Here is a 14439-nt window from a genome sequence, read left to right on the forward strand (position 1 = left end):
GACAGTTAACCTTTCACATTTTTGACGCGTCGAGCGCGGTCATATTTTTTAGTTCCCCCCATAGTCTAATAAAACATGGTCTTCCATTCCCAGAGTGACACGGGGCTACGTCACAACAACATGGCCACTATATATAGCGCTATCGCATATTATCATATAGCGCTGTCGCATGATGACGTAAGCCCGTGTGAGTTAGGTGACCTAGAAAAGACGGGAATGGAGTAGGTACCAGGCGGAGTATATTATTATACCATGGTTCCCCCAACTGAGGCGGCGCCACAAGTCATGCACGGAGCGAATAAAGAAGAACAGCCGGAGACAGACGAAAGTTGCTTCGCGCTCGGTCGGTCAATTATGGCTGCGTTTCCACCAGACATGTGCGAGGATGCGTAGCAAGGGATATGTTGAATAATTTTACAGTTTAGACTCACTTGTTTTTAGTCACTCGCGCGACATGTTTCGGAGAGCCTAGGTCTCCTTTCTCAAGCACTAAACAGTGCGAGCAGCGTTCACGACGGCCGTGTATCGCGTACTGCGTGTATTCAATGTTAGTACTTATGTCTCACAACAGTTTTAAATTCGAAGGGATATGTTTGTTAAGAACCAATAGAATACCCTACACGCACTACACGCTAAGCGACAATAGGTAAAAGTGACTCTATTGGTTCTTTAAAAAAACTCATCCCTCGCTACACATCCTCGCACATGTCTGCTGGAAACGCAGCCTAAGGCGACATATACCCATGACTAGTACAAATTTCGGACTTCACGTACAATTAGTACACCAAAATACCTATTGTTAGAGTTGAATACTAATAAAGACAGTTTAAATATAGAGTAAATAATTATAAGTTGATAAGTGTTTCAGGAAACTGCCTTAAGTGATCAAAAATATTAAAACAGTTTAACTGGTACAAATGCAAAAATTATCAATATGTAATCGTTAAGTGTAGCCAGGCGATAATTCCATTTATACATTTAAATAAACTACCACTAATAAATGCAATGACCAGAAACATTTCGAGATTTCATTGTTCTATTGTCGATTGATTTAATTTTGTGGGTGAAACGGCTGACCCGCGTTAAATATCTTGTTGTTTGTATGCAAGTAAATACACATCAGAGCCGTGAAAATGGGACATTTTAAAATAAGAGTTCCATACAAAGTGACAAGTTTTCATTGCGTTAATGTATAGGGAAATGGAAAGCGGTTTTCATTGGAATATAATTGCCCTTATTGCATGGCGTGAAAACAATTTAAAAACTAATCAGAGTACGAGTATGAGACGATTCCCCTTTTATTCGCGTAGGTATCTAGGTCACTGAAAACCCTCATTAAATCCCTCAATTAAACAGGGCAAGGAGGACACAGTCAAAAAGTATAATAAAACAAAGCAAAAGAGTAAATAATATCCACTATATTATAATAATCATAATAACAAACAGTCTTGTAAATGTATTAACATATCCTTACATCTACAAATAGCCTAATATTATTTACATTTGTATGATAAATTGATAATTATGATAGAAGCAAAATCAGCAACATCCAATTGTTTTCCTATTGAGGTGTGCAATAAAGGGTATTCTATCTACTTATCTATCTATCCATAGCTAAAAAGTGGATATTGCTGACTTTGCTTCCATGACTCATTTATTTTTATACAATCATTTTTATTCGGTGGTCTTCACGTCAATATTCTTTACATTTATCCTTCATCAATTCAATATTTTTTACATTAATTTTATTTACAGACTGCCTGACCGACGTGTTCATCATGGGATCCTTCTTGCCTTGTATAAAATTAGGGTAATCATTACTAGAACCTTCACTTGTATGTGAGATCTCCTTCTGATTTAATATAGGGACTTCTGTCACTATCCTGTTAATCTCATTTACTTCATTAGGTACACTAGGCACGTCATTTTCTAGAAAATGGAAATCATTATGCATTAAATACAGAGATTCTAAAGGAAAGTTCATGTCATACCGAGATAGTAGTTTGTTGTCATCTGAATTATCATCTATTTCGATGACATCGTTCTGAGGATCTGATACTTCTAAAGCTCCAGCAGAAAGATCTAGATGTCCTGTATATTGTTCTCCAATAATATTATCAATTAAGTACTGGTCTATTATAGAAGGATTTGTCGTCGTATTGGTCATAGCCATGTTGTAAAATGCGTCGCTTTTCACTTCGTTCTTTATCTCTTTGAAGTTCTTATGAATATCTTCTAAAGGTGGTGATGCTTTATATTCCCGACTTAGAGACTGGTTACTCAATATGTTGGCGTTACACATGCGCTCTAAACTCGGAGATTGCGTGTTTTGTTTAATCGTAGCTTCTATTTTAATGTAACTAGGGTCGTTATTTTGTATTTTTTGAGGCGGTGGAAGGATGATAGAGTTCACGTTCATCTGATTGTTGAATGTGAACATCTGTGAATTGTCAACGTTGTCGACGGGCGGTGTGGAGGCGTCATGGAGCATGGTTTCTTGAGGGTACGGTATGATATTATTAGGGGATTCGCTAAGCTCTGGCTCTGGCTGTAGCTGCATAAACTGAGTTGTTATTAGGTTATTAAAAGTAACTGCTCCGAGTCCAAATCTCTCATTATCTTCTAATCTTTTAAACGCCATCTTTTGCTGAGAATGGAACATGTTCTCTTGATCAGGACCTTTTAAAATCAGATTACTTTTAACTGATATTTTAGGTTTTTTCCTAGGCATCCCATCTGGCTCTATTAAATTGACAGGGGAATTACTAGATGAGGGTACTGGTAGGATCTGTGTAGGTTTTATGATAGGTCCGGTAACTTTAGTCATTGGGAGGGATATTTTATGGACAGAGTTTAAAGTTATGTTCTGCATGGACAGTTGTGCTGGTGGGAGTCTGATGGGGAAATTAGCCATGATATTGTTGCTCATATTGCTCATGACTGAATGGTTCGACACTAAAGAATTCACTGTGCTATTTGGACACAAAGTCTGCTCCATTGGGACTGGAGTATTCAAATAGTGTAGGTTCCCCTGAGTAGCATCATATGTTAAATTCTGCAGAGTATGTTGTGTAGTATACTGCCTATCCATTAAAGTATCATTTGAACTTTCAGAAATAAGACAGTCGGAGTTATTATCGTCTTTACTAAGATCAGTTACGATAACTTGTGAATCGAAATTACTCTGCTGCTTTTCATTGGCAGAGTTTGCATAATTTTTGGAAAAATTCTGCGATAATGTTTCAGACAAACTGTCACAATCATACACTTCAATAGGGATATCATTAACTGGTTTAGGGCTTTGTTCTTTACTTTCTTCATTGACTTTGGCTGTTTCTTCAACTTTCTCCGCAGGTTCGCGCGGTACAGTCCAAGCTAGTTTCTTTGACTTGGTCATTTCTATTAACAACTGTATTCCTTCTTTATCTGTGTGAGTAGTAAGGTGGGTGAGATACTTATCTTTACTGACAGTCTTGAAGACACAGTATGGGCAGCGGTGGAGATCAGTTGAAGTTACGTTGGGGTGCATTGAGATCATGTGACTTGCGAAGTTGTTCGATTGAATGGTGCTGAACGGACAATGTTTGCACTTATATGCGACTTCTTTAGTGTGTACTTTTTTGTGGCGTCTCATGGCGTTGTGATCGGCGGCGCGGTAGCTGCATTGGTCACACGAGTAGGGCTTGTCACCTGAAATAGAGTAATTAACAAAAGTTCAGAATGTATGGATATGGTAATCCCATCCGTTAGGAACAGTACTACGACCTACAACCGGTCCAACTGACAAAAATCAACTTTGCCATTTCTTAAGTCTGCCGCTTACTGTACATTAACATGGTACGATACTGCAAGTTTCTCACCTTGAATACCCTAACATTAATCGTACACACCGCAGCTGGAAGGACGATAATCGCAAATAATGAAAAAAACACTTTCACTCAGTTAAAAATGTAACAAATTAAATCAACTACTTAGCATCCATATAATTAAAACATCTAAAGTTGTACTAATTGGTGATATAAACATTGATTCTCTTACAAAATGTAGTAATACAAAAAACCTAACATATCTCCTAAAACAGTTGGGATTTAGACAAATTAATGCAAAACCGACAAGAATAACTGACATTAGTCAAACCTGTATCGATCATATTTATTCCAATTTAAATAAATCACAAATAATAAATGTGTCATGTGTAAATATGCACTTATCAGACCACCTATGCCTTGTTATGTCTGCCAAAATGTATAAAAATATTGTAACAAATAAATGTGTTGAAAAGAGACAATTTTGTAATGAAAGTTTTTGCAATTTTAAATTAAGTCTTGATTTTTATGACTGGGATGCACTTTTGTGTAAAAGTTCTTGCCCTAGTAAACTTCTTGAATTAGTATTAAATGTAATTAAACATTACTTCAACGTACATTTTCCTCATAGAAAATGCACTATAAAAAACCATAAAAATGTATGGGTTAGTGATGATATATATAGATTACGTCAGAAAATTCATTCACATAAGCTAAAACTTTCACACAACTCGAATGGCGAACAGTTTTCTAACTTATTGCAACTTGAAGCTACTTACTCGGTTGCACTAAAAAACACACGAAGTAATTATTTAAATGAAAAAATATCAAAGAGTAATACTAACAACATGAGCCGAAATATATGGAAAATTATCTCTTCTGAAACTTGTAAGAATAATAAGCGAGGAAACTGCGCGTTAGACGTGTTGGTGAGCCGGTCCGAGGGCGCGAGCGACGCCGCGCGCGCTGCCGCGGCCGCCGAGCGGCTAAACCACCACTACGTGTCGGCGACTCACGGTGGAGTCAAACCATGCACTAGTGATGCACTTGCATATCTTGAGAACTATCTGCCTTTGATACCGTTAAAATTTGATTTTGAATTATTCACCCTTCAAGAAATTATAAAGTCTATTAAAGAAATTAAACTTAAACAATCAAAGGATGTGAATCATATGTCAACCCACATACTAGGATACCTACCTCCAAATTTAGTGTCCCTACTACTAAAGTTATTTAATGATTGCGTTCTGACGGGAAAATTTCCTAATGCACTTAAAATTATAAAAGTGCAACCGGTATATAAAGGAAAAGGTGAAATGCATCTTCCAAAATCTTATCGTCCAATATCATTGATTCCTATAGTTTCAAAAATCTTTGAGCGCCTCCTTAGTGCCAGAATTCTAAAACACCTAGTCTCCAATAATGTTCTGAATGAGCATCAATATGCATATCGAGCGGGCCGCTCGACTGTGAGTGCGGCGCGCGACGTCGTGGCGCGCGTGCTAGCGCACCTGGAGGGCGGGCGACAGGTCGCGGCGATATTCTGTGACCTCTCGCGCGCCTTCGAAATGGTCGACCACGCGCTGCTTTTGGCAAAGATGTCTCGATACGGTATTGAAGGTGAATTTCACAAATTAATAGAATCATTTTTAAGCAATCGTAAGCAGTGTACCTACGTCTTAAGAGCGCTCTTACAAGAAAAGTCGAAATAATGCAAAATTGATGATACTAGTCGACGAAATTCAGGACTTTGCGCTCATTATTAGAAACAATGAGTACTGGTTCCAGTAAAAGCGTCTTCTTATCTTTATAAATATCGTTGTAAATATTAGAAAAAGGACTAATTAAATTAGTAATGATTTTTTTTCTGATGGTCGTTTCCGAAAAACCCCGTGAAGCACTGAATGGCGAGCTCTTATTTGGAAATGTTGAGAATTTTACTCTGCTAAACCTGGCTATTTTGTATTACTAATACCCTGTACTTTAGGCATATCAAACTATATTTTTCCTACATACCTTTGAGAAAGAGAAAATCAAAGTAAAACGAACTCGATTTTCTCTCCGAAACAAGTGTCAATTCCTACGAAAATCTACTTAATATCGAAGTCATTTTCATACTCAAGCAATCTGCAACGTTTGCTTATACTGTTGGTATACATTAGTGTTTATGAAATTCTACTATAATTTTTTGGCAATTTTTTGAAAACTACTCTATATTACCGATGACGCGCGCTGCGCCAGCTCAGTGCCGCGGCAGAGCTTGTAGAGGCAGGACGTGTGTCGGTCGGCTCCGCACATTTTCAACGGCGACGACGAGGTTTTTTATCATTGTGTGCGGCGGGCGCCGTGTAAAACGCTATACTGTGTGCGTGTAAACCGCAACGAGAGACTTTGATCCTAGCACTGTTTTTATAGTATTATAATTTATAATGGTACAGTTTAATAAACTACCGGACAGGATTAAAAATATTTGAAACGACCTGACATTCTATATGTATTTATTTGACTCAAGATAGTACTCAGGGTCTGATGATGGAGCCGGAAGGTGGTCACCGGTACCAATCAACCATGCAACTAAACCACTTCGTGTTTAGGCTCGTTTTATTCATCTCAACAAGATCTTTGACACAAGAAAGTACTCAGGGTCTGATGATGGAGCCGGAAGGTGGTCACCGGTACCAATCAACCATGCAACTAAACCACTTCGTGTTTGGGCTCGTTTGATTCGGCTCAACAAGATCTTTGACTTAAGATAGTACTCAGGGTCTGATGATGGAGCCGGAAGGTGGTCACCAGTACCAATCAACAATGCAACTAAACCACTTCGTGTTTAGGCTCGTTTTATTCGTCTCAACAAGATCTTTGGCACAAGATAATACTCAGGGTCTGATGATGGAGCCGGAAGGTGGTCACCGGTACCAATCAACCATGCAACTAAACCACTTCGTGTTTAGGCTCGTTTGATTCGTCTCAACAAGATCTTTGACACAAGATAGTACTCAGGGTCTGATGATGGAGCCGGCAGGTGGTCACCGGTACCAATCAACCATGCCAATAAACCACTTCGTGTTTAGGCTCGTTTTATTCGTTTCTATAAGATCTTTGACACAAGATAGTACTCAGGGTCTGATGTTGGAGCCGGAAGGTGGTCACCGGTACCAATCAACCATGCAACTAAACCACTTCGTGTTTAGGCTCGTTTGATTCGTCTCAACAAGACCTTGGACACAAGATAGTACTCAGGATCTGATGATGGAGCTGGAAGGTGGCCACGGGTACCAGTCTACCATGTAACTGAACCACTTCGTGTTTGGGCTCGTTTGATTTGTCGCAACAAGATCTTTGACACAAGGTAGTACTGAGGGTCTGATGATGGATCCGGAAGGTGGTGACCGGTACCAATCAACCATGCAACTAAACCACTTCGTGTTTGGCTTCGTTCGATTCGTCGCAACAAGATCTTTGACACAAGTTAGTACTCAGGGTCTGATGATGGAGCTGGACTGTGGCCACGGGTACCAGTCTACCATGTAACTGAACCACTTCGTGTTTGGGCTCGTTTGATTTGTCGCAACAAGATGTTTGACACAAGGTAGTACTGAGGGTCTGATGATGGAGCTGGAAGGTGGTCACCGGTACCAATCAACCATGCAACTAAACCACTTCGTGTTTAGGCTCGTTTTATTCGTTTCAACAAGATCTTTGACACAAGATAGTACTCAGGGTCTGATGTTGGAGCCGGAAGGTGGTCACCGGTACCAATCAACCATGCAACTAAACCACTTCGTGTTTAGGCACGTTTTATTCATCTCAACAAGATCTTTGACACAAGGTAGTACTCAGGGTCTGATGATGGAGCGCGAAGGTGGCGACGGGTACCTGTCTATCATCATCAGCTCCATCATCAGACCCTGAGTAGTATCTTGTGTCAAACATCTTATTGCGACGAATCAAACGAGCCCAAACACGAAGTAGTTCAGTTACATGGTAGACTGGTACCCGTGGCCACAGTCCAGCTCCATCATCAGACCCTGAGTACTATCTTGTGTCAAAGATCTTGTTGAAACGAATAAAACGAGCCTAAACACGAAGTGGTTTAGTTGCATGGTTGATTGGTACCGGTGACCACCTTCCAGCTCCATCATCAGACTCTGAGTATCACCCAGTGTCAAAGATCTTGTTGAGACGAATCAAACGAGCCTAATCATGTTACTACATGGTTGATTGGTATCCGTGACCACCTTAATCATCATCAGATCCTCAGTACCAGTTCGTTTTTAAACCCTCGTTGATACAAACTTTACAACCTATAGGTACCAAATGCAATGACGAAACATGTAAATAAGCGAGTAGGTACCTATAATTTCTTTCGAGTAATATACCTTCATAAGTACGAGTGTGGGGCTATTCATAAATTACGTCGTTTCAAATGGGAGGAGTGGGGGGGGGGGGGGTCTGGACATCGGATGATGGTAACATGACGTAGGAGGAAACAGATTCATCCGAAGCTTGATTTTTGGATGATTTGAGGGGTGGGGAAGGTCAAAAATCGTCAAAAATAGATGACGTAATTTATGAACAGCCCCTATGTACATTTGCACTGCATTTAGTATTTTCGTACTTACCAAATAACAGTTTTAGAACTTTAAAAGTTAAGTACAGTTAGTGTTGTTATGGTTGATTTCAATATGCTTCGCGAAGGATCAAGAATGTTTAATCCATCATTGTAGTGCGAGTGTGGTAGAAGGGATTGGCATACTGAGCTCGCACGGCCTGCCGCAGCGCGTAAAATACCTAAACTCGCTCAACGCCGAAATGTAATAGCGCTCTTAAATGCAAAGTCTAACCTGGAAACCATGGCTGATGCGGCGGTTCCTCAAGGCTCGACAATGGGAAATTACCTGTTTCTTTTGCTTGTCAATGATATCACATCAGCATGTATCGGCCCAGAATATGTTATGTTCGCGGACGATACATGCATCATAGTTAATGCAGATAATTTATTAGACTTAAAATCCAAACTGAGAGAAGTTATGAAACTAATATCTCGATGGTTCACAGTCAATGGTATGTGTCTAAACGTAGACAAAACCAATATAATTCATTTTCAGCTGCGCAAAACTAACAACAGTATGCTCGATATAAGTTTGAATGATGTACTTGTGCCGCAAGTTGATAGCGTAAAATACCTAGGATTTGTAATTGACGAGGGGCTATCGTGGGCATCACACATAGATGAAACTTGTAATAAGCTGTCTTCAGCGTCCTATGCATTATCTAGGTTGGCTCCCAGTCTGTCTATAGATAATTTAAAAAAAGCATACTATGGATACTTTAATTCCATTCTAACCTACGGAATTGATTTGTGGTGTACCGCAGCCGATCGTGACAGGATATTCAAAATCCAAAAACGTGCCATCCGGGTTATTGCTAAAAAACCTGTTGAATACCCGGCACAAGAACTATTTAAAAAACACAAAATCTTAACTTTGCATAGCATTTACATCCTTGAGGCTTGCAAATACATCAGACTGAATCTAAGCTCATACATGACCACCGCGCAGCGTCTCGGCTGCGACGCGCGCCGCCGCCCGCACCTGCTGCTCGTGCCGCGCGCCCGCCTAGCCAAAACTCGCAAGTCGCTCGCTGTGTTTGGCGTTAAAATCTATAATGCTCTTCCAGCAGATATTAAAAATTCACCAAACGATGCAATCTTTCTTAAAAAAATAAAAGAATATCTTCTAGGCATGGCCTTTTATAGCATTGATGATTTTTTCGAATCATAGAATATCATCACTAATCCAAAAAATATAGGTAAAATTTGTCAGTAAATAAGAACAAAAAACTACACTCATCCTTTTCTTTTGGGTGCTAGTACTAGTGTAAGACAAAGATAATTTAATATGATTATCTCTGACAATGTTTGAAATGAGACAATTAAATGCAAAAATTAATGTAAATATATAATATTCAGATAATATTAATATCAATATGTAATAATAATTAATCAGCAAATACCTGAAATGTAAAATAACAGTTGGATATTGTACATATATTTATTGACTTGTAAAATGATTGCCTTTTACCAATAAAACATCTGAATCTGAATCTGAATCTGTCAGCTATGTCACCCTCCTCTACAAATAATCGTTTTTTAACCCTTTTTGCGGCTGCACCAATCTACGAGGCTTTCCCAAAAATTCAAATGTATTCCAATTAACCCAGCTGTAATTCTGTATAATTACCCAACCAGCTAACCAAATTTCACGAGAATCGGATGATAAATGCTGCCTGCAGACAAGAATATCCAGATATGTGAAAGAATTTTTGCCCAAGTCGAAACACTTGGTTAATAAGGTCCATGGTATCATCGCCCACACTGTTAACTGTACATCGGTGGACCTTATGCCTTTTGTAATAAGGTCCACCAATGTACAGTTAGGAGTGTTGCTGTTTGTACATGAAACTCACCAGTATGTGATCTCAAATGCACCTTCATCTCGTCCTTCCTCGAAGCAGTATAATCGCAATGGCAACACTTGAACGGTCTCAGCTTTTCATGGACCGCTGACACATGCAGCTTCAGTCTTCGCTTGGTGAGGAACTGCTGTGGGCAGATGGAGCATTTGTATGCTGGGTCTTCCTTGTGGAATATTTTGTGCTTGGAGAGCTGGTTGGCGGTTTTGAAGGATTTTTTGCAGATGGTACCTGAAATTTGGAAGAGAAAGGTTACTTCAGAAAGAAAGAGAAAGGGGGCAGTGAATATTGGAGGGTCTGCTGCCTTGTGGCTCAAATTGAAAACTTAAACTTGACACTTTACCCTAAGAGCATGCTAACCCTACTATTCATAGTAGTCACGCACACTATCTTGTTCGCCTAAATCAGAAACTTAAACTTGACAGTTACGCTAATGAAGATGCATTATTCCAGCATTTTTGTAAGTACCATGTTCTCGGAGGACAACAATATGGAGAGAATGTAGCATGTGCAACAGTCCTACAATATCAAGCACAATAACCAACTCAAGTTCTCCTAGGGCCAACCTGCCTACCTATTATAATAACATAATATTACACATCCAATAATAACTATTGGCAAATTGGACAGTTACTATTCAAGTGTTTACATTATTAAAGTTAATAACAAATAGAGAAATATTCACATCATATCACATTAACACTGTAGACTCAAGATCTTGTTACTGTTACTACTACAGATTTTTGAGGTGTGCAATAAATACTATTCTATTTATCTATCTAGTTAAAAGGAAGTAATTGGTTAGTTGAATCCAACAATATTAATGTAATGACTGCAACTTACAAGGATAAGCCTTCACGTTCCCATGGCACTTTATATGCTGGTTGTACCTGGCCCGTTTGTATGTTTTAAACCCACAAATCTCACATGTCGGCATCTCCATGTCTATCTCATGTGTCTTCCAGAGATGTGTGTGTATTGCCTCCGTATCCACAAACACCATGGCACACTCGGGACATTTAAATATATTTTTAAAATGGCATTTTCTGTGATATGCTAATTTTTCTTCGCTTTTTAACCGAAACCGACAATTGTTCACTGAGCACAACAAAGTTTCCAGGTCTATTTTCTCCTCCGTTTTATCAGTAGCTGTATTCAGAGGTTTACACATTAGTTTTGCCAGCTTGCTGAGTCTGTTTACTGGATCCATGTTGTCCATAGACTGATTAATATTATTATCTATGGGTTTTCTTGGTTGAATAGATGAAATCAGGTCTGGAGTAACACTGGACACTTGTAAGACATTACAAGCTGTCACCGGTGTCACAGCATTGGTCACATTGACATACTGGGTTGAAATCGGATTTGTGTAGACAATGTTTATGCTAGCTTCTTGTATGATCTCCTTAGGATCAACCTTTTCAAAATTTGGTGTGCTCATCTTCTGCAATTCATCCACAGATATGAAAGCAACACCTTGAGGTAGAGATTCATTATTTGCATTAACAATATCTGGGACTATTTCGATAACCTGTGGTATCTTCATGTCAGCTTCCTGAGGCGCAGGCTGACTAGTGACGTCTTCTTTCTTTAATTTGGCATCTTTTAGTGCAAGTTGGACGAGGCTTTTCACCATTTTCTTGACGTCTTTGATCCCCATTTTGTGATGGTTGCGCAGATGGTTCCGTAAGGTCTCTTCCGCGTCGAAAATGCTTGAGCAACCTGGGCAGTTGATCTGAATGTTGTCCGCGAGGCCGTTGTTCTTTGCGAGGTCGGGATGTGCCGTGAACAGGTGGAACTTTATGTCATCCTCAGCTAGAGCCATGTACGGGCACGCCTCGCACTTAAAGAAGGCCGTAGACCCTACGGATTTCTCTTCATATGACATCAATTTGTCCTTCACTGCTGGTTTGGCGTCACTTGTATGTGCCTGCGCCCCAGGCTCCACGTTCATGATAAAACATTGTGACGACATTGTTCTGTTATGACCAGCACTTTTGATTTAAGTGATCATTTTGATAAAGAACATGTTTTATAAGAAAAACACAATAGAAACATGAACGAAATAAACAGGGAAATCAGCTGTCAACTAAATTATGTCAAAAAGCTGTCACTCAAGTCAAATGTCAATAAATTTCAGCTGCGTTCAACTTTCAAGAAATACTAACAAGATTAGGTAGTATGGCTTAGAGCTTTAGCCTGTCCAGATGGACGAAAAAAAAAACTAACAAGATTTTAATAAATTTTGAATTGAAATAAATCATATTTGATAAGTGAAACAAAATAAGATGCCTGATTTATAAGCACAATTCAAAACACAGCACATTTTTTTTATAGCCCACAATCTATAATATGGCTTTTTATGAACGCATTTGTTACACATAACATTCCATTGTACGCATGACTGCATTCATCTGATTAATCTAATAGCACCTTCAATGTAGATTAAATGTATACTAATATAACACGCAACAACAACACAAAATATAAAATTTTATTAAATTTAACTTTTCAAATAATTTAAATAATCAAATCTAGTAACAATCAATATTCATTTCTTTTAACTCACTCCATCCTGCGTATAACGGAAAGTGCCCTAAACGCTGACGTTTCCTTTGGCCGGCGATTGTCAATTTTCGTTCGTGCTTCGTGTATTTTTTCTTAATTAGAAACCACATAAAAATGACTGTAAGTGTTTTTTCTTTCCAATTTTTGCATATGTAATCACTATTAAAGCATGAATCTCATTATTTTACTTTGTTTCTAGTTGGAAATCGAATCTATGGTGCGCTATGCCTCGCCTATCAACCCGGCGATTTTCCCGCACCTAACGATGCTTCTCCTGGGCATTGGCATCTTCTTCACGGCGTGGTTCTTCGTGTACGAAGTCACAAGCTCTAAAGGCAACCGGGACTTGTTTAAGGAACTTCTCTTGTCCCTCGTCGCTGCTCTGTTCTCTGGCTTTGGAATCCTATTCTTGCTGTTGTGGGTAGGGATATATGTGTAACATTCGCCAAGTTTTAGTTTATAAGTTATTATTATGCACCATTCCTGGGAGATTGAGAGGGACTGAACAGTCTCTGATGAGAAATGTTTTATATTTTAAGGAGTAAAGTTTATGCTATCTACATGCCTTGTTTTCTTTCAAAATTCCAATTAAAGAGTTTTTTTGGACCCAATGATTTCTTAATGACCTTGAAAAATATATTAGGGAAGACTAGATTGTACTCGGGTCACCTAAATTACAAAACGATAATTAATTGCCCAAAAAATAAATGAAAAATAAGCAAGCTGACAGGAATTATAATGACAGGTAAAGTTGAAGGCATTTAACCTCAGGGCCCACACCCTGCTAAATAGTGTGCCTAGAAGTACTGCATCTATGCAATTAAAATTGCATGAGGCCATGTTCTTGTTGAGGAACAGAATCCTATGGAGAAATCTGGTCTTCAACAGAAGGACATGATGTCAAGATCCTCAACACTGAGGGAATGACAAGAAGAAAGCCAACAGGCAGGATCAGACCGGACGCCAAGATGCTTTTGGACTACTGCACTGAATAGGTAAGTACTTAGAATGTAGGTACAGTTGACATCAGATATATCGGAGCGGCCAAGGTGCTCACAAATATCTGAACACGCCTCTATTGTCAAGGCGTTAGAGTGCGTGTTCAGATATTTTTGAGCACCTCGGCTGCTCCGATATATCTGATGGCGACTGTATAGATACAGAGTAAGTAGAAGATCCTTGCAAAGTTAGCAATATACTCAGATTTGCTATTATATTCCGAAAGGCGTTATTTTATTTAACATGTGGTGGCATTTAGGTACAGTCAGCAAAGCTGTTAGATATTTGTATACAGGACTGGTAAGCTAATTGTTTTGCTTACTGTACATTCGTAGAAACATTTTGAAAAATGTTACTATTGTGTTGAGTCAGGGCTCGAACCCACTACCTCCGATTTGGAAACCGCACGCTTAGTTGCCCCTTGACAAACGGCAATCCAAACTTACCTATTTATTTTTACCCGACTACGGCAAAGAAAAAGGAGTGTTATGATTTTTTCAATACATTGAGTACAATACAAATACGGTCTTAATTCCTTAACACATTGAGTGCCGGGAACCCGCTCGGCGGATTCTCTGTTCGTAGTCGC

General features: G+C 39.1%; 3 protein-coding genes across 3 annotated transcripts in view; 1 reads left to right on the forward strand and 2 right to left on the reverse strand.

Moving 5' to 3' along the window:
* LOC134806161 (high-affinity choline transporter 1) overlaps nt 1-14439 on the reverse strand; it is a 357022-nt gene that overhangs the window by 5910 nt on the left and 336673 nt on the right. The gene's annotated exons all lie outside the window — the stretch shown is intronic.
* Nucleotides 1637-12312, reverse strand: LOC134806133 (RE1-silencing transcription factor-like). The gene is made up of 3 exons (XM_063779416.1): nt 11127-12312; nt 10278-10514; nt 1637-3690 (listed from the first exon to the last, which is right to left on the reverse strand). Exons 1-3 carry the CDS (start codon nt 12256-12258, stop codon nt 1694-1696), a joined length of 3366 nt encoding a protein of 1121 aa, XP_063635486.1. The 5' UTR covers nt 12259-12312; the 3' UTR covers nt 1637-1693.
* Nucleotides 12862-13411, forward strand: LOC134800040 (transmembrane protein 258). The gene is made up of 2 exons (XM_063772489.1): nt 12862-12971; nt 13051-13411. Exons 1-2 carry the CDS (start codon nt 12966-12968, stop codon nt 13288-13290), a joined length of 246 nt encoding a protein of 81 aa, XP_063628559.1. The 5' UTR covers nt 12862-12965; the 3' UTR covers nt 13291-13411.

Source organism: Cydia splendana, chromosome 2 (genome assembly GCF_910591565.1).
Source record: "Cydia splendana chromosome 2, ilCydSple1.2, whole genome shotgun sequence".
Lineage (NCBI taxonomy): Eukaryota > Metazoa > Arthropoda > Insecta > Lepidoptera > Tortricidae > Cydia > Cydia splendana.